Consider the following 20,647-nt stretch of genomic DNA (forward strand, 5'->3'; position numbering starts at 1 on the left):
TGTCTCACCTGTTTCATGCTTTTATACATAATAACAGGACACGTGTGATCTGAGCGCTGCTGTGGTTGCTGTGCTGCACGTCTTCATTTAGATAACAGAGACATCTAGTGGTTCAGAGGGAGAACTGCAGGAGGTGGAGCTGTGTTTTAGCATGGAAAACTTTTTATCTTTTAGGCGCAGATACAAATATGACAAGTATCAGTGTGAGATACAAAAGGTCACATCAGTCAGCAGAGGGAACAGTGATCACACAGCAATGTAAGAATAGAAACATAACAGTGAATCTGGACATGTATACAGAGGGAAGCAAACAAACAGGATGTAACACTACATTAAAGCCACAAATGGGAAGAAAACAAACACAAAGGAAAATAAATTTGATCTCAGGAATCCAAATCAGATGCTTTAGAGCAGGGGTCGGCAACCCTGGGCACGCGTGTCACAGCTGCCACGTGAAGGGTTAACTGATGGCACGACCATAGCTGGACTGGCCATCGGACATACTTATGGTGATTTTTCGTTTTTAATGGGCTGATGATGTTTTTTTATTTTTTTGTAACGGTATAAACAATGAAAGATGGCGGATTGGCCGGATGCTGGTCGATGTGTAAAAATAAGTCAGTTGTTTGGTGGTGGCTTTGGCGGAGCTTCCACAGAGGCAGCAGGTGGATGAGGGAAAGGGGAGGCAGGAGGAGCAGAGACCCGAGGCGGCCGCCGGTCCGAGTGTCAGGTGAACTGAACTTCAGGTAAGAAGTTATGACCTGCAGTCTGTCTGGGTCAGATATAAACCAAGTTTAGGTGGAGTTTATTTTCCTTGTGCTGACTTTTTACAGTCAGTTATAATAACTCCCACTCAGAGGAGACCAGAGATCACATTAACATGTGTGTCTCTGTATTAAGAAACATGACATATTGGCCCAGTTTATTTTTCTTATCATTGTTGTGAGGAGACCATAAATAGCATTTGTATTTTATGTTGTACAGTTCATTTGCTGTTATGGATAAAAAGTCTTTCTTTGTTTCAAAGTAGCTGATAAATATTCGCTGATAGCTGCAAACATCTGCGCACAAATATAATCCTATGAAGTGGTTCTATATAGTGTGTAATTTATTGCTAATGCAATCATATGGCACATTGACTTCTGAGGAAATGTTAGATGCACTCATCATCAGAAAGGTTGCCGACCTAAACCAGGGGGTTTAGAGCATCATAGAGTTTTTGTGGTTTGTTTTCTTTAAGTCATTTCACAGATTTTCTCTATAATTTCAATTCCTTGAATAAAACAACAAACTTAGGGGATGATTTTGTAATCCGACTTTATGTATGAAAGATTTGACTAAACATAAAACAATCTTCCAACTCAGTCGTCATTCTTATCTTGTGAAATCAAACCAAATGTTCTGTTGTCTCTGAATCAGGGATTGATGAAATCTTTGGTTGCATCCATTTATGAACATGTTCTCATTCATATTAAATCGTAGTCTAAGTCCTTCTTTAGAGGGATAAATGTCATTCATTATCTTCAAATGTGTTTCTGTTGTTTTGGGGGGAAGTTTGAAGTCCATTGTTCAAAGTCTGTTAATGAAACTTTATGAAGTTTATGTAGGATGTTTTTCCTATTTTGTATTTGTTTGAATTATGATGTATTTCTGACTCTTGCTGCCATGATGCCAGGTCTCTCTTGAAAACAACATTTTTAATCTCAATTAAATTTTCACCTGGAGAAATAAAGATGATAATAATTTTGTCTTCAGGGAATCATTTCTCTGTAAAACAGCTTCTTCTGAAACTCTTGTTACATTTCTTGTTTATTGTTTGCTGGTTTTAGAAAAATGTCATCGTCTCTGTGTGAACTTAAACTCTACATGTGGTGTCAGCTATAAACGAGCTCTAGAGTCTAATAACGATGCTTTTATTATTGTCTGGTATCCAACCTAACCCTGGACCTCTGGCTGAATATGAAACACCAGCAGATGTTAAAAACTGTCTGGGTTACACGTGCATCACGTCGTATGCTTCCTAACATGGATATGATTGGAATCTGGGCCTGTTCAAGCGGTGCTGGTATCGTTGTTGTTTCTGAGACTTTCCAAATCTTTACTGGATAAAAACGTAGCAACTGATGGATTTAACATTTAGCACTCAGACTGTCCCAGAAAAGGCAGAGGTCTGGAAGTTTATGTGAAGCTCTGTCTTGCTGCTCAAGTCTTGTTCTCTCCATCTGCACCTCAGCCATTTGAAATCTTGGCCTTAACTATTGATCTGTTTGGAAATCAGACTGTTGTTGGCTGCTATCAGCCTCCACCTGCTTCCCCCAGCACATCACCGTCTCTGGTTCAACTTTTATCTGAGCTGCATTTTAATGACGTCTTTCAGATGGATGATTTTCATTGGGACTGGCTTTCTTCTGTGTCTGATGATTTTAAGGCACGCTGCTTGTTGTTAAAACTGACTCAAATTATTTAAAGCCTCACACGCCTTGATCCTAAACACCCAGATAAATCTGCTCTTATTGACCTTTTTTAACTAATATGCTGCGTAAGTTTTCCACATCTGCAGTTTTTGCCAACGACCTGAGTGATCACTGCATAGTTGGTGCTGTGAGAAACACTAAAATCTCACGCTCCGAGCCCGCATCAGTTTGAACTGGGGTCGTATTAAACAGGCTGACAATGTCAGTTTGGGAACATTTACAGGAGAGTTGTGTCTACTTTGTGGACAGACACGCCCCTTTTTGCCAGGTCAGGGTGAAAGGTCGGGACAGGCCTGGTTTGGTTCAGTACCGGCCGATCTCCTACATGAGAGAAACCAGGCCTGGGCAGGAAGTCTGGCTCTGATGCTGATTGGCTACGTTTTCATTAGCTGTGTAATCGGATTACTGCCTCCATCATCAAGATGTAACTATTTTTTACTTTAACGACTGACAGTCCAAACGACCGTAGGAGGTTTTGGCAAACTATAAAGTGTCTCTGCCAGCTGTGACTCCTCAGAGCTTCCTCCTCACTTAAATATCGACTCCACTCCTGTGTCAGACAAAACTGAAATGTTGCTTTAACAAACACTTTGTTGCTTCTTGCTCTTTGTTCAGCACAGTATCTGATGGTAAACCTCTTGCACACAACTCTGCTCGTAGTTCCTGCTTACTGATACCTTTTCCTTCACACCTGTCACAGTAGAAGAGGTTTGTAAGGCTTTGAATAGCCCCAACACCAGAAACTCGTCCTCACAATCGTTCTCCTTCCTTCTTGCACTTGGCTGCAAATATCATAGCTGAGCCAGTGTCTTATATTTTTAATCTTTCTCTACAACAGAAGAACACCACTATACTCTGTGTTCTCTGGTTAACTGGTCCTCATTGGTCTTACACAGGATGGTCCATTAGTATCATTTTATCTATCAATCTGTTTCTGGGTTACTGCCTCCTATTCATCAGAGTACATGTTAGGCAAACAGTTTAGTCACAGCCTGCAGTCTCAGGACATCATTACATTCACTGTTCCATCAGTTCATGCAGAGCTTGGGAAGAAGGCGTTCTCCTTTTCTGCTCCGTCTTCATGGAAAACATAACCGAAGGATTTAAGGCTCTCCGTTGATTTCACTTGCAGACTTCAAAAGACGTACACATGTTTTTGTGAAACCATCTCTGGGAACTTGTTCTCGTTTTTAATGTGACTGAGTACATTACACAAACTTTTCTCTTATTGTTGTAATTTTAATATGTGTGTCTGGAACAGGTCTCTCTTGTAAATGAGACATTGAGTCTCAATGAGCCGACCTGTATAAATAAAGCTTCAATTACAAAGTCCTTTGTATAAAAGCTCCTTCAGCTGCCAGTGGGACGTGCTGTGGCTCTATCGGTTGCAGAGCCTTTATATTGTTAGTTAGAAACTACAAATATAATGGCTCACTGTATTTCAGAATCAGAGAAACTTTATTAATCCAGGAGGGAAACTGAGTTGTCATAGCAGCAAATATACAAGAAACAACAAGCACTCATACAAAGTGAGTGTAGAAACAGAGTTATGATAAATAAATATTCAGATAAATAATATCAATATATAATATAAATAATCTATAATCCAGTTTTGAGTTCCCTCCCCAGACACCTTAACGCCCACTCACATCCTGGGCCATCTGACCTCAGGAAATCACATGATAGGGTGGGGCCAGGTTTCACAATGAGCTCACCCGAAACCCTGGCTGATTAGGACCCCCACCCGCTTTCACACCTTGGCTCATGTGATTACGTAGAGGATCATCAGGGGGTCCTTTGTCCCTCTTTGGGGGGAAACTCCCACTGGGTTTAAATCTGGGACTCCCCACCAACTGACCCTTAGAACTGAAGAAGCTTCTCAGATGAGAGGTGAAACGTCTTCAAGCAACTCAAAGAAGTCCAGACGCTTTTCTTTGCAAGCTCCTTAGTCTACAATGACCTGGATGACTGAGAACCGTCACAGACAACTCAGTCCTATATTTTAGGTTATTCTGAATAAATCGTTCATGCCCTCTCTTTGGAAAGAAGCTGTTGTGGTTCCTGGTCCTAAATCTAGTCGTCCAAAAGTTCTAAACGACTTCAGGCCTGCTGCCCTCACCTCAGTCTTTGAAAAAATCATCAGAAATGTGATTATGGAAGACACTGAACTTCAGCTTGATTCAATGCAGATTGCACATAAGCCCAATAGAGGAGTGGAGGACGTGCTTTTGATTCTACTTCACCTGATTGTCAAACATGTAGAGAGTAAAGGACTTCAGTTCATCGATTTCTCTGCTTCTTTCAATAACACAGCCCCAGATTTGAATCAAAAGACTTTTAGAACAGTTTGAAATCCGGACAAACCTGATCAAGTGCAGTCATATAAATATCTTGATGACAAATGCTATTATTTTTCTGTAAAGCAAATTGACCTAAAAGTAAAGTAACCTTGATATGTCAGGATGTAGATGTCCCACCCAACAACGTCACCCAGCCCTGAAACATCGGTACTGTTCAAGGCAGCATTGCTGTCCACACGTCCATCAGAGTGTTTCTTTGGACTTCATGGTGTTGCTGCTCCCAGTATTCTCTGAGACAACCTCTGAGGCCGTCACAGAGCAGCTGTATTTGTACTGACATTACATTACACACAGGTGCACTCTATTTAGTCATTAGCACTCATCAGGCAATGTCTATGGGCAACTGACTGCACTCAGACCAAAGGGGGCTGAATAATAATGCACATAACAATTCTCTTCACTCTGCTGACAAGAGATTCAACCCCCACTATGAGCACCTTCTAAAGAGCACCATTGAAAGTATCCTCACCAACTGCATCACTGTGTGGTATGACTCCTGCACTGGGTCCTGCAGGAAAAATATGACAACGGGTAGTGAGAGCAGTGGAGAGGATTGCAGGGTCCTCTCTTGCCTCCCTCCCCAGGAGATCTACTGTGCCTGCCTCATTTGAAAGGTCCTCTTCATTACAGGTGACTCCACTCATCTCTTCAACAGCGTCTTCAGTTTGCTGCCATCAGGAAGGATACTGAAGAGACCTTTTGACCTTTACATTTTCGTTAATATCTTTAAAACAGAAGCAGCAGAAACGAGAATTTTAGCAGCACAAACCAGCACAAGCGTAGCACAGTTGATTGACACCAGTTTTGTTTGATTTAATTAATGTGGGGGGGCTGGTTGACCTCTGGGGACCTCTAGAAATTTTCTTGAATATCTTTAAAATGATAGCAGCACAAACAAAAATTTTTACAGCACAAACGTAGCATAAACGTTTGATACCACTTTTGTTGGATTTGAAGAAGGTGGGGGGTCGCGGGAAAAACCAGCAAAAGAACTCGAGCAGCCGGGCTATGTAAAAGGTGTAGGGGGGCATGTTTGCGGTCACGTCCAGCGGGTGTGTGGGCTGTTTGAGTCATCTGTTACCAGGCAAACTCCAATGCAGCAGGCTGCTGAACACACACAGGCCTCCTGCATCCTCCTCTTCAGCTCTGCTTGCCCGATATCGTGACCTAAGCAGGGTCGGGCCTGGTCAGTACTTGGATGGGAGACCGCCTGGGAAAACCAGGTGCTGTAAGCTTTTGCACTTCCACACACAAACTGCAGAGGGCACTTCTGCTCCTGCTTGTGCTTAGTGGCATGAGAAGTTAACATTTATGGGTGATAAAATCCTTTTTCTATATTTTTAACATGAGAATATTAGTTTTCCATCTTGTGTTCCAGAGTAATCGGACAAAAGACAAACGTAGAACAAGGAAAAAAGAGGCCAAGTGTCTCACCTATAAAACAAAATGACTGTTTTCTGAATAGTCTCACACAGATAAACATTTGCAGGGAATACCTTTTCCTTCAAAACAAACGTCACAGACTGTGTTTTTCTTTACTGATTGTATTTGAGTAGAAACTCAGATTAAAATGGCATCAGTGCTCATAAAATGATTTAACTGTAAAAGTAGGTGTAGTGGATCACTTTGCATAGATCTAGATAAAAGTGCTGTAAGCAAAGACTACAGTGGTCATTGAGCAGCTGTTCCTATAATGTGAATCTGGGATAAAGGCACAGATTATTTGTTTGCCTTTGTTTCCTGGTTCTTTCTTTCTTATCCAAATGGAAAAAGAGAGCATAAAAGTACTGTTTACAAGCAGCTTATCTATCTCATTGTGCCCACTATCATAAAATCTTGGTTGACTGAGCACTGAGCCATCTACCACTCGAAATTGAACCTGTGTGGGACAACAACAAAGTCCAGTATACTAAGTTTCAGTAATGTGCAGTTTTTTCTGTGGAAGATGTAAATCTAAATAGATGTCCTATTGTATGCATAATATACCACTGAACTTTATAAAACAACTTCTAAAAGCAAATTTCGATTTATTTTAGATTTTCTCAAATCCAAACAGTGCTAAAAGCATGCACACAGTCAAATATTTTTCATACGAGGTGCTGAAGGTTCTGCAATGTTCTGTCAGTGCGCCCCAGGGCAGCTGTGGCTACAATGTAGCTGCCATCACCAGTGTGTGAATGTGTGAATGATGTATCTGTGGCTTTTTGTCACACTTGGAAACCACGGTGTTGTGCAGCTATTTGCCTTGTTGCAGGGTTTTTAAAAAACTGCAGTTTTGATTTTAGTGAAAGACACCGTCTCATGACTCATTGAGTGCCGCGACTGACAAGCCAATCCGTGGCCTGCAGTCTGACGATGTCACATTTCCTGACTGCTTGGAACCCCGACTAAGTCGTCCTGTAGCCCACATAATGTTTCCATCTCTCTGCTTGACTGCGGGGATGCTATTTTTTGCATCACACTCCTATTTCAAAAGGTCAGTTAAAGCCACATAATTGGAATTTGGTTTCATCTCCCCACAGCACTTTCTCCAAAGTCTTCCCTGAATCATTTAGATGTTCACTGGCACTTGAGATGGGCCTATACATGTTTCTCCTTGAACAGGTAGCTACCCTATGTTAGCCTAGCTTTCTATCACTGATGCTCTGTGTGTATTGTTATGGTTCAAAATATGGGGATGGAGACAAGAGACAAGAGAAAAAAACCACAATAACAACACTGGTCCGGCCGGGTTAAGTCAAACGATGATTTTAATGATCACACGCGTGGGAGATGGACACCGTATGCAGACAGCCTCAGATCTCAAAATGGTGGAGCATTGCTCAAACTCTTATAGCCTCTGGTTCTCCCACCTTATCATAAAAGCCTAAACATTCACATGCTTTTCTCTCACACGGCGCCTAAGCTACGACCTTGGCTCCCCGTTTATCTGCTCCTGCTGAGTTGGGGCAGAAAACTCCAGCATGCTCTGTTCTCTTCTAATCAGACAAATAAGGCGATGACTTTCTGCAGCAGTATTATGCATCATAAAACAATATCATTCATCCACAATAAATCAGCAGTCTACTTTAATGCAAATCAGTTTAACTAATCCAATAGTTGTCAGCTTCTTCTAATTCAGGAGAATAATGCAAACTAAAACTACATAATAATTCACAATCTTTAGTTAGGGGTCTAACATGGCATAAAATAATATTATAATCTAACAGTATGCTGCTGCCTCTCTCTCATGTTACTTAAAAAATTAACCCCACAGCTTCAATAACCGTATCTAAAAATCTCTCAGTGAAAGTTACGGTTGTAGGTTTGGAAACATTTTGGGGTAGCCAGTGTTAAATAGAGACAGGGCCACATTCTTTATCTAGTCATTGTAATGAAAGAAGCACATTAAAAACTATATGAGAGTTTGCTTTTAACAAGCATGCAATGACTCTACTTAGTTTAGGTAGTCTTAGGGAGTCAAACTGAAAGTAGCATTTTGTGGATGTTTTCCCTGCTGCCCGATCCCATCAGTCTCTTAAAGCATCATTTCTTATGCGCCCTGGTGTGACAGAGGTTTCATGGCGCTACAGGTTACCTGAGCACATCAGGTATATTACGGTTGAAAACCAGTGCCCGGCCTTCCAGTGGGTGTTCGACCCCTCGTGCACAGCTCAGGAGTCTAAACGACCCAGCAGTTATGGACATGTGTGTTTTTGGTGTGCTGTCCCTCGTTCTCCCTGCTTGCAGGTATATCTGTGTGTGTGTGTGGATGCCGGAGTTTCTGAGAGCACCTGTTTACAGGCACCTTCAGGCCTGGTGGGTGTGGCCCTGCCAGGTGGTTGGCCACACTTGAAGACCATCACACAGCTGATCAAGCCTTGTCGGAGGAGCTACTTAAGAATGCGGTGGCGCTCTCTCTGACGCTGGATCATTGCGTGACTTCACGTTAGTCTCTCGGCCAGTCAGTACGGATAGTCTGCCGCATTGTATGTGTCTTACGGCTGCCTGTTTGTTATCTCCCCAGGAGAAGCGTGGAGATGAGAGGGCAGCGAGCACGGGGTGCTCAGACACTGAGGAGCGGAGACAAGGAACACTAGCACTGGGAAGAGGACATTTCACGGGAGTCGGGAACGCACTGCGGATTTATTGTTATTTTCCATTCACTGTAAATAAACGCACTGCTTGCATTCAGAGCTCCGTGCCTGGCTCCTCCTTCCTCACATCCCCACGGTTGACGCTGGCCAACCGTGACAAATAGCTTTTCTTAGATTCATTATTAGTTCAACATTGACAAATAGTAGTTGACTAATATCAGGAGCCAAAAAGAAAACAAAAAACAAACTAAATAAATATTTCAGACGCTGAAAATAAATTATTACGGTTGTTTAAATTTGCTGTCAGCAAGTTAGGTCTAATACATGTAGTCAATCTAATGAATCAATATTACATGTAAAAAGTACAGAACTGAAAATGAAACTAAAATATAACGGTAAATGAACTGGTTCTTGTATAAAACCTTTCTACTCTCTACAACTTGCCTCATTCATGCACTCACTTTTTTCTATGCTTTTTCTCTGTAAGTGCTTTCTATCTAACATTAATACGCATTCATCCTCCCGATGGATGCATCGGAGAGCAACTTGGGGTTAGCGTCTTGCCCAAGGATATTTGGCATGCAGGCTGGAGCAGGCGGGGATTGAACCAGCAACTTTCTGATTAGTAGGTTTCCTGCTCTACCTGAGCTACAGACACCCCAAATTGTGGTGCTCTGGAAACAACACGTTCTCATCCCAACAGGTAACGATGCTATGTGACAAATCATCGGTATGTGTAAATGTGTTTTTTGTTCTAATCATGAATCGCTTTGTAAAACAAGACCTGATAGGGTTAAGGTTAAAGTTATGGTTAGAGTTAATGTTAGGGATAGGGCTGGAATGGACGGCTGGAGCCTCTCCTCCAAGTGTGTGTTACTGCCGCCATCAGCATTCTGTTGTATTCTGTTGTCTGCTTTTCTCTGTAAGCGCTTCGAGCCTGTACTTTTTTGCTTTAGCTGAGTAATGAAGTTGAATCAGTACTTTAACTTTCACTGGAACAATAGTATTTTTACTTCTACTTAAGTGGAGAATGTCTGATCTTTTGCCAACTCTGGCTGTCTCTCAGTCTTGGAATACCCACTTGTTGTCCAGCGGTGTCCTGGGAATATGGGAACTAGACAGACTGGGGAAACAATGGGAGGAGACACAAAGATGGAATCACTTTTACCATCTTTTATGTATTTGCTGGTCGTCTTATTTCTTCTATTTTGCAAGCACAGTGTTGCAATCATTGTCTTTGTGGTACAATGACACAGGTAGAATGCAGGTGTTTTCATGTAACACGATGCCAGAAAGATGAGTAATGTGTTTTGAAGAGAAGATAAAACATCATGTTTGAACAAAGATAAGCAGCAGACACGTCTGTGTGTGAGTTGTTCAGGTTCAGTAAGAAGGTAATATGTCTGCAGAATTTGTAATTCTTATGAAGATATTGCTTGTACAATAAATAAAATCCCTTTAACTTCTTCTGGAGAGTGTCTTTATATATTTAGTCATTTTGGGGCGATCCTTTATTTAGTAGTAACTCTAGTCGGGGATATATATCAGAGTTTACTTTCAGATATGAGCATTGTGTTTCCTGTGGATGAATGAATGAATTATTTATTTATGTAATTTTTGAAAGACTGGCTCATGTAAAATCTCTGAAAGTATGACAAAGCTCTCCTGTTACACTTTATGGACACCTGAGCGTCACCATGAGGGCCTGTCTTTATTCACTTTATTCACTGAAATCCACTTTTATAATGAATTCACAGTAATCACTGACACCTTCAGAGCATTACATTCATTAAAGACGTCTTCTACACCTACTCTTCCAGACGACCAACACATGCTTCAACCACTGCAGGTTAACCAGCCACTCATCAGTAAAGCAAAAACTAAATGTAAATGTCCTCATGTGGAAAAGACTGAAACACAACTCCCATATATCACTAATGTAACAGATCCATTTAGGGAGAGTGAGAACACTAGGCTGGATGTGTTTTAATGCAGGAACATTCATCATGTCTTCAGTTCAACAAATCATTTACATTGAATATGTGAGCTGGATGGTTACACGACACAATGTGATTGTCAACAATAACTGCAATGAACGCTGGTTTGAGGGCGGAGTCAAGGAGGCCATTTACGTGAAAAGGGAAAGACCCTCTCTGAATCAAGGAGGGGGCCTAAGGGTACATCTGTCACCATCTTACAATGCTGTGATTGCAGCCGTTCTCCAACTCTCTGTGAATGGTACTCAGGACCATTGATCAGTGGTTGTTGATCAATGGTCATGAGAATTTGCATAATCATGATTAAGGAACTGACCTCCCAGCCCATTGTTCCTTCAGTCGGCTGGTTTCTCTGACTGAAAACGCTACGTCCAGAAGAACAGAATCAACTTTTGGAGATTTACTTCCCTGATGATTGAGCACGCATCAAGACCTTTTAATCAGGCCAACAAATATCTTGTACTCAATTTTAGCAGCAGCCATTGTGACACTGATGATAAAACTTGTGTAAAAGTGCGAAGCTGTAAAAAAGTAATTATAAAAAAGCGTTTTTGTAGCTGAATGTTACTGGATAGCTGTTTCATCTGTAACACATCAAAATAACCTGCTAAGGTTTAATAGGCTATAAGGAACACACTCACTTCCTGAGCCCTGGGCAATAAGAGACGTTTTGTGTTTTATGATTTATTGATATGTTTGATCCTTTCTGACCTGCGTTAATGAAGCAGTCATTAGAGCACCATGTCCGCTAGAATAGTTCTGTAGTTTGATGCTTGAGTCGTTGCAGACTTGTTGAAACTCCCTCACCCGTCAAAGCAGCGTCTTTGTTATTCGCGTCCAGCAGATGGCAGTGTTTCACTGTCTGACGGCTGTCTGAAGCTTCAGCTGGATTATCCGTTTTCATGTTTGATTAGAGGTTTGTGTGTGTGTGTGTGTGTGTGTGTGTGTGGGTTTTTAGCCACGAGTTGTCCACGATAAAGCATATTGAATGGCCTGTCTAATATTGTTAGAATTCTCCTTTGGGTTAGTTTCATTACTCAATCGGGACATTTATTTGGAAAAAGAAAAAAAGAAAAGAATTAAAAATAAATAAATCCTCATAGTTTACATTTACAAATATCAATACTGAATGTTACGTCCCTCTGCAGCTTCTAATCGTCTCAGTGTTTTCAGCTGGTGCTAATTGGCCACACCTAGTCAGGTGTGGATAAAAGCATACCTGAGGCAAGCTTCCCGGCAGTGCACTAGTCTTTGCCTTGGTGGCACCAGCCATTTTAGCCAACCTGGTTTTCCATTTTAGGATGAAACCTCTTCTCACCCACACTCTGCTATTCATCTCTGTTTTTATGTTGCGGCTTTTGAGCCGGGTCGTAACACTGAAGATTACAAAGATCAACATTAAGACCAGTCTGTGCATTCAAAGCAGTGACAGAAAAGAGTGTGGGGCATTAACCCCCACTCACTTCACAGTTCACGTTCACAGCGAGCTTCGTCGAAATTTACAATGAGACCCTGAGGGACCTTGTGTTCACCGGCAAGTCCAGCAAGAGACCTGAGCATGAGATCCGCAAGACAGCCAGCAACGAATTGACAATCACTAATCTCACCTATGAGCGGGTCTCCAATGAGGATCAGGTACAGCAGACAGACATCTGTAGCTCAGAACAAATTAATTTCAAATCTGCTGACAAATTGTTACCAAACTTTGAAAATACATCAAACTTTATTGATGCTCTATGTTTTAAAACGTTCCCTCGTCCTCTCAGGTTCTCCGTCTGATTGCTTTGGCCAATCAGAATCGCTCCACTGCCCAGACAGCCCAGAATGACCGCTCGTCTCGCTCCCACTCAGTCTTCCAGCTGGATATTGAGGGAGTTAATGCCGGCAGGGATGTCAAGTGCAAATGTATCACACTGGAAGTACCAGCATCAGGAATGTGGTTTCTTCTTTTTGGATCTATAATATTTAGTCTGGTTAGTTATTGTTACTGTAACCAGTGCAAAATCTGCTCTGATGACTCAACGTTAATGTTTGAGCCCCTGAGCGCTAAAAGAAGTGTTTTGTAAAGTATTAAAACTACCTTTAATGGAAGGAAAAACGGATCACTGCTTCCTATAAGAGTTGGTTTTCTCTGTGTGTGTAGCCACTCTGTGCCTGGTGGACTTGGCTGGCAGTGAGCGAATGGTGAAGAGCCAGTCTCAGGGTGACCGTTTCAAAGAGATGACCGCCATCAACAGCTCACTGTCCAACCTGGGCGTCGTTATCGCCGCTCTGGCCAAAAAGGTCTGCAGCTGCAGTTTCTGTAGTCTTAGATGTCACACCTGCTTTCTTTACATTTACAGTATTAATGATTTTTTTGGCCTTTGTGTTCCAGGAGACTTACGTAGCTTACAGGAACTCGAAGCTCACGTACCTCCTTCAGGGATGTTTGGGGGGGAAACGGCAAAACGTGAGTTTGTTGACATCACAAATCTTTATAATGACGACACATAAAACTGAAGGAATTTATCCCCAAAAAATATTTAACAGCGTTTGATCTCATCACTTCAGATTGTGACTGTTTATTCTTTGGCACTAATTTTGGATGTCTTTATTTGCAGCTTGATGTTTGTTAACATTGCTCCGGAGCCCGACAGCTTTGGGGAAACTCTGAACTCATTGAGGTTTGCCAGCAAGGTCAGTGCAGTCTTGTTTCCAGTGTTCATTGGACAGAGTACATTAATGATGTCCTTACATCAGCTGTTTATGGTAAACCAAAGCCATACTCCATATCCATTTTAATACCTTGGTGTGTAATTCATACTCACATTTTGTCTGAAGAGTAGGGATGTTCCTGGCGTCTTATTTACTAGTCGACTAATCGAGGGGGAAATAATTAGACTAACCAACTAATGTAAAACTAAGGAACATTCAGATATTGAGTTGATTTTCAGAACTGATTAATAGAAACTGTCAAACTAGACGCAGAGGTATCTTAAACCATTTATCACATTCTGTTAAATACAAATGAAAATGCATTACTACAAAAGATGTTCTATTGAAATATGACAATCATTTGAGAATCTAAAAGTACGTCTAAGTGTGGCGAGAATGATTCAGGTAATACATTATACAGCTGTTTTCTAGTCAGGTTGTGGGGGCAGCAGGAAGGACTACTCCTGACCACAGCTGATAGATGTAAACTGGCTAGCATGACCAAGGATGCTGGGGCCTCCTACTGGTAGGACGTGCCCAGCTGGAACAGCCTCCTGGCCAAGGTGGCTGTCACCTTTTGATGTGAAGGAGTAGTGACTCTACTCTGAGCCCCTCCCCCATTGACTTAACTGCTCTCCTAAAGGAGAGGTTTTCCACCTCTCAGGAAACTAATTTCCTCTGCGTGTATCTGCGATCTCAGTGTTAACAAGAAGATCAGGGTAGATTAATAGATTTATGGCGTTTCTCAACAACAGTGCACCATCTGGTGGTAGATCGCTGCCTAACATTTAGAACACAATGTACCAGCATTGGGCATCAATTAAAATGTTAACAATTAGATTGAACGACTGGTAAGTCTGATACAGACTAGTGACAATTAGTCGACTAGTCACATAAATCCCTGATAGAGCCCACAGAAGTGGCCTGCACCATGTGCGTGGCTTGCTTTGCAGTTTAACCACCAAAACACTCGTCTGCAGTGGAATTTCTTTGAGCTAATCGATTCATTTATTTCATTTCTTCTTCTAATTAATGTGGAAAATGGTGGCAAAGGTGGCTGAAATGAGTGATTCCTAGAGTTACATGTCAGTTTACAGCATTGGGATTAAGTTTACAGTATAAATACCACTGAATTGTACAAGGATTTGAAGTTTCACTGTAACTTTAACATTTTTGACAATTTTGTTTTGTTTTCTCCCCCACAGGTGAACGACTGCGTCATCAGGACAGCGACTGCCAACAAAAAGTAGAATTATTTAAAAAAAAAAACCTGAGTTTTCTACTTTTTAGGTTCATCTCAGGTTTCCACGCTGAGTTGGTCATGACAGTTGCCATGTGTGATGGCATGCCACACATGGTAAGCTCCACACCTCACCACCCGTTGATTCACTTTAGTTTAATTTACAGTCACTACTTTAAAATATTCCATTTATTGTTCAATATCGTTTCTTTATTAAATGTATTCATTTTTCCATCACACCTTCCAATGTTTATATGGCGTGCACACATATTAACCTTGCAAGGTCAAAGCTCTGTTTTATGTTATATTAATACATCTTTGTTTGAGTTACCTGGGGGTTGGTGTCTCCTCCTGTCTGGCAAAGGGCTGGGAGACCTGAAGTACTACTGACAGCCTAATTGGATTGCACCACATGCAGGTGAACGACTGCGTCATCAGGACAACAAAGTAGAAATTATTAAAAGAGTAACTTTTATATATGTGCGTTTAAAGCAGGGTGTCAGTTTTTTTTTGTTTTTTTCCACATATGTTGGATTATGTTTCTATATATATACTTTGTAAAGGGTATTTTAAATTAATGAAAATGAATAAATATGATTGTTTCTTTTACCTGTTTCGATGTCTGCCATATCATTAGTATGTTTCGTGGGAATTAAATGTTTATTTAACATGTACGCTATTACATTTACTCTACAAATAAAACCAAATTTAAAGGCTGTTGCATTTTATTGCCTTTTTTCTTTCCTTTTCTTAAAGTTATGAAGGCATCTTGGATGCCATTTCAGTGAGTGGGGGTTAATGCCCCACACTCTTTTCTGTCACTGCTTTGAATGCACAGACTGGTCTTAATGTTGATCTTTGTAATCTTCAGTGTTACGACCCGGCTCAAAAGCCGCAACATAAAAACAGAGATGAATAGCAGAGTGTGGGTGAGAAGAGGTTTCATCCTAAAATGGAAAACCAGGTTGGCTAAAATGGCTGGTGCCACCAAGGCAAAGACTAGTGCACTGCCGGGAAGCTTGCCTCAGGAATGCTTTTATCCACACCTGACTAGGTGTGGCCAATTAGCACCAGCTGAAAACACTGAGACGATTAGAAGCTGCAGAGGGACGTAACACCTCCTCCCTTAAAAGGGTTCCTCTAGGACCCCTAAACAAATTAAAAGTTCCTCTGAAGCAAGTTGGCATCTTTAAGCATGGATGCCCCTACATGAGGATCTGAAGTTGCCACACTGAACACACAAAAAGTAACATGTGACCAACACAAAAGAGCACAACAGTCAAACCCAAAATGATTACCTGACCTGCTACAACACAAAACCAAAAGTACACTAAAAACAACAAATCCCTTACTTTCCCTACCCTAGTCTTCAGTGGTGTACAAGGCTCGAGGCAACTTTAAACGCGAACTCGAGAGCAGGCAGCAGACCAGAGATATAGTCTCCTACCAAACTCTGAAGCGTACCCCCACCCAGGATAGCCACCAAACACAAACTAAAACAATAAAGCAAAACAACAAACAAGTGCTTCGATGGAAGGGCAGCACAGTCACCCAGCTGAAACACACTAAAGGGAGTTTGCTCAATTACACTGAACACCATCACTCACCCACTTAAAAGCAAAACAAACTGACATTCAGTCTCCACTAAAATGTCCAAAGATCCCGGACGAGCCACCACTTATGTTATGTATAGTGTGATTTGGCCATCTGAACATGCTACCTATATAAATCCCAGCAGGAAGCATGTTTTAATAGTGTGATTGGGTCATCTGAACACCCTACCTATATAAATCCCAGAAGGAAGCATGTTTTAATAGTGTGATTGGGTCATCTGAACACGCTACCTATATAAATCCCAGCAGGAAGCATGTTTTAATAGTGTGATTGGGTCATCTAAACATGCTACCTATATAAATCCCAGCAGGAAGCATGTTTTAATAGTGTGATTGGGTCATCTGAACACCCTACCTATATAAATCCCAGCAGGAAGCATGTTTTAATAGTGTGATTGGGTCATCTGAACACGCTACCTATATAAATCCCAGCAGGAAGCATGTTTTAATAGTGTGATTTGGCCATCTGAAAATGCTACCTATATAAATCCCAGCAGGAAGCATGTTTTAATAGTGTGATTGGGTCATCTGAACACGCTACCTATATAAATCCCAGCAGGAAGCATGTTTTAATAGTGTGATTGGACCATCTGAACATGCTACCTATACGACGGAGCCATTAACCACGTAAGGTAGCATATTCTGATAAGGTAGCACGGATTGATAGACAAGACTATAAATTTACGCTACGGTAGGATGTTTTGACAGAACACCTTTTCTCGTCGCCAACATTTTTCTTTTGTTAAGCTTACTGTTATCAAGGCATGGTAAATGAACAGTAAACCTTGCCTGATGACTAATCTTCCCGTTTTCCTCTCATTGATTTATTTGGGTTGTCATGGCAGAAGTATTAAACAATGCCTTTTATTAGAACATAAGCATTTAAATGCAGTAATTGTATTTGAATTAGTTAAATATGAGTGGGCAACTCTGACCATGACAAGACTGCATTTGCTCTAAAGAATTAATAAAAAATGTAGACATATTGTTGTCATTATTTTTACTCTTCAATTTTATGTGTTTTTTCTTTAAGATGGTATCAGAAGTTGCTCCTCCACCATGAAAAAAACCATCTGCATATATTCTTTCACTACATCCACGATTCTCCTCTGTGGTCTTCCTCATTCATCCTGTTTGGAGCTTAATGTTCAACATCTTTTATCTATTAAAATTACAGAAGGAGAAGAAAGTAATCATCAGAGCAGGAATCATGATAAATGATAAATAGATTACCAGTACATACAAACATAACACTTGCATAATTTCTCTGATAACGCTGCATTGGATGGGTTTATTAACGGTGGGCTGAAATTGTACTACAGTCTGCTGGTGAGGAACTTTTTTGAGTGTTGAATAAAATGTCCTCCACAATCTGTATATGAATTGTCATTAAAACCACAGAGATTCTTACTTATAAAGGAAAGAAAAGTGGGACAAAGCCCATCAACATATAGTGTATATTTTCTGAAACATTACAAAGATGCAGGTAATTCTGGGTTCACCTGAATTACAGATTAGACTGGTGGACAAACAGATGTTGTGTACAACTGGTGACAGCATCAGTGACAACAAATTAATCAGCGAGGCTGGAAGCAGAATTAGGAGGCGTCAGAGTCAGCGAGGGTCAGAGATCGACGAACAAATTGCCCACCTTCATGGATAATGCATCCCCCTCAGAAGGATTCAAAATTAGGCCACGAAGAACAGTTCAGGAAACCTATTTTGTTTCGTCTGTGAAACTGTATAAATGAAATGTAAATTATGTTAAAGGCAAACACATTTGTAAGAATTTGCTAACATGTCTTACATAGTGAGAACCGGCAACATGCAGGAGAACACACAGGGCTTAAATACACACACACCAGTAATCAGGGGATGAGAGACAGGAGGGCAACACAGCTGGGAGAAATCAGAGCTGATGGGACAGGGGAAATGTAAACTGAACATACTCACATCAGACAGAGACCTTCACAATAAAACAGGAAACTCAGACACGGGGAACCAAACAAGACACAGATCTAAACAGACAGCTTCACAAACAGATGGGGTGACACCATAGACAGACAGAGACACAGACTCAAAGGCAGACCGAATATCACACATAGAACTCAAACAATAATAATAATCATCATCATCATAATAAACTAGAAAATGATAACTAAAAGCACTGGGTCACTGACCCAGGACCATGACAGAGTGTTTCTTTTACTGATGATATTTCAGTGATATGTATTTTTTATGACTAAATAATGCTCTATCGAACACCTGGCAATAACAGCAGGTGTGGCAATTTTGTAATTTGTTGTTTAAATTTGATATTATTGTAGGCAGTATATTTTCTTAGCCTTTGTCATACTCATGCTTAACCCTCTCAGGCTCAAATTAAGTTTTTGTTGCTAATGCACAAAAGAATACCTGCAGTGGTACTTCTGAGTAAAAAACTCAATATGAAATATGTATGTGGGGTGATCGGGTTGTTAGCTTTTAACTGTTGCATATCTGCAATGCCTGCCTTGAGAGGGTTAACAAAGCAATCTCAGAAACCGTACAGTAATCTTGGGTGTGTGGGGGTCACCCAGAGTCAGAATCTAGTGAGATATCAGTGTCACCTCTTACAGTTTTCCTGTAATCTGAGCTCAAATATGAGAAAATATAGAGTACAGTACAGTAAATTGGGTAAATTTTACTGTTAATTTTCTCTGAATCGTACAGTAATTTGGGCTGTGGATCACAGGGTGGAGTGGAAAAAGTGGAAAAGTGGAGATGAACCAAAACTGGGAGTGGATTGTGAAGTACAATAGTGTCAGGACCAGAGTTGGTCAAGTTACTTGAAAAAAGTAATCAGTAACTAATTACTGATTACTTCCCCCAAAAAAGTAATCCTGTTACTTTACTGATTACTTATTTTCAAAAGTAATTAATTACTTAGTTACTTTTAAAAAACACGATTTACAACCTGAATAGGTGATAAAGCGATAGATCTTTCAGCCCAATTCTACTTTTTCTGCATAATTCATCATATAAAATGTAATCAAATGGAAAAGTCTCTCTTTTTAAAACTTGTTTAATTAGTTTTAATCTTTTAACTTTATGCATCAAGCAAAAATTGAATTATATGCAACATTCTCTGACTGGAAGAAATTTGTTTAATATTTAAACTTATTTTCTGCCCATTCCAGCACATAAAATAAAATATTTTTTGTGTTTACACTCACTCTTTCAAATAGATGCAAGTAAAACACAGCAGAAAATAAATAAAATCAAAGACTAGCGGTCCTTTGGCTCTATTTTCACCTGTAAAGCAGGAGTAGGGTAGGCGGAGGTTTACCCTGGTGCAGGTGTGCCGCGGTCAGTTGAAGAATCCGCGAGTTTCTCTGTGACTTTCCCATTACGTCGTAGCGCACTCGGTGCTTGCTTGGAAGTTTAGGAGGTTTTTTCGCCGTAAAAAGAAGTTTTCTTCCCACGCACAACGGACACTAATGTTTTTGTCACTTTTTATGGAATCAAACTCAAAGTAAGGTCAGTACTTCCACGCTTTAAACGCTGCACGCTCATATTCTCTCCCGCACTCGATATATTATCCATTGTTGATCTGCACACAGCTGTTGTCACGGACGTTGCACTTGCTTACGTCACTGTCATGAGACATTCTCGCAAAAAAATCACTGTTTTAGTAACGCAGCGTTCCTACGGGAAAGTAACGGTAATCTAATTATCGTTTTTGCAATAGTAATCCCTTACTTTACTTGTTACTTGAAAAAAGTAATCGGATTACAAGTAACGCGTTACTGCCCATCTCTGGTCAGGACACAAAAGACTGCATTTCTAAGCCAGTCGGCACCCGTACCGTAATATGCATAAGAATAGTGCAACAACATTTTAGGTGCGGCTGGCTTGACTGTGTGGTCGTAAGTGAGGGCTCACTTGACCGCGGTCAAATATGGTGCTGGAGAAACAAACTACAGAGAACTTCGTAAAGAGAGTATTGAGTGTTTTGGCGATGTAAATGGACTGGTTCTTATATAGTACTCAAAGCACTTTAAAGAACTTGCCTCATTCAGGTGTACGCAAGCACTTTTCTCTGTAAGCACTTTCTGTGCAATGTTCACACACATTCGGAGAGCAACTCTGGGTTGGTATCTTGCCCAGGGATATTTGGCATGCAGACGGGGATTGAAGCACCTTCCTCTACT

General features: G+C 40.8%; 2 protein-coding genes across 2 annotated transcripts in view; both read left to right on the forward strand.

Moving 5' to 3' along the window:
- LOC143416814 (protein NLRC3-like) overlaps nucleotides 1-20,647 on the forward strand; it is a 233,180-nt gene that overhangs the window by 23,572 nt on the left and 188,961 nt on the right. The window lies entirely within an intron of this gene.
- On the forward strand, nucleotides 12,372-15,853 carry LOC143414128 (carboxy-terminal kinesin 2-like; the record flags this gene model as incomplete). Its single annotated transcript, XM_076877838.1, has 5 exons — nucleotides 12,372-12,542; nucleotides 12,674-12,812; nucleotides 13,051-13,190; nucleotides 13,282-13,356; nucleotides 13,508-15,853. Coding segments are annotated over 5 exons (540 nt in total), but the record flags the coding sequence as incomplete, so codon positions are not given.

The sequence above is a fragment of the Maylandia zebra genome, linkage group LG3 (assembly GCF_041146795.1).
Source record: "Maylandia zebra isolate NMK-2024a linkage group LG3, Mzebra_GT3a, whole genome shotgun sequence".
In the NCBI taxonomy this organism is placed as follows: domain Eukaryota; kingdom Metazoa; phylum Chordata; class Actinopteri; order Cichliformes; family Cichlidae; genus Maylandia; species Maylandia zebra.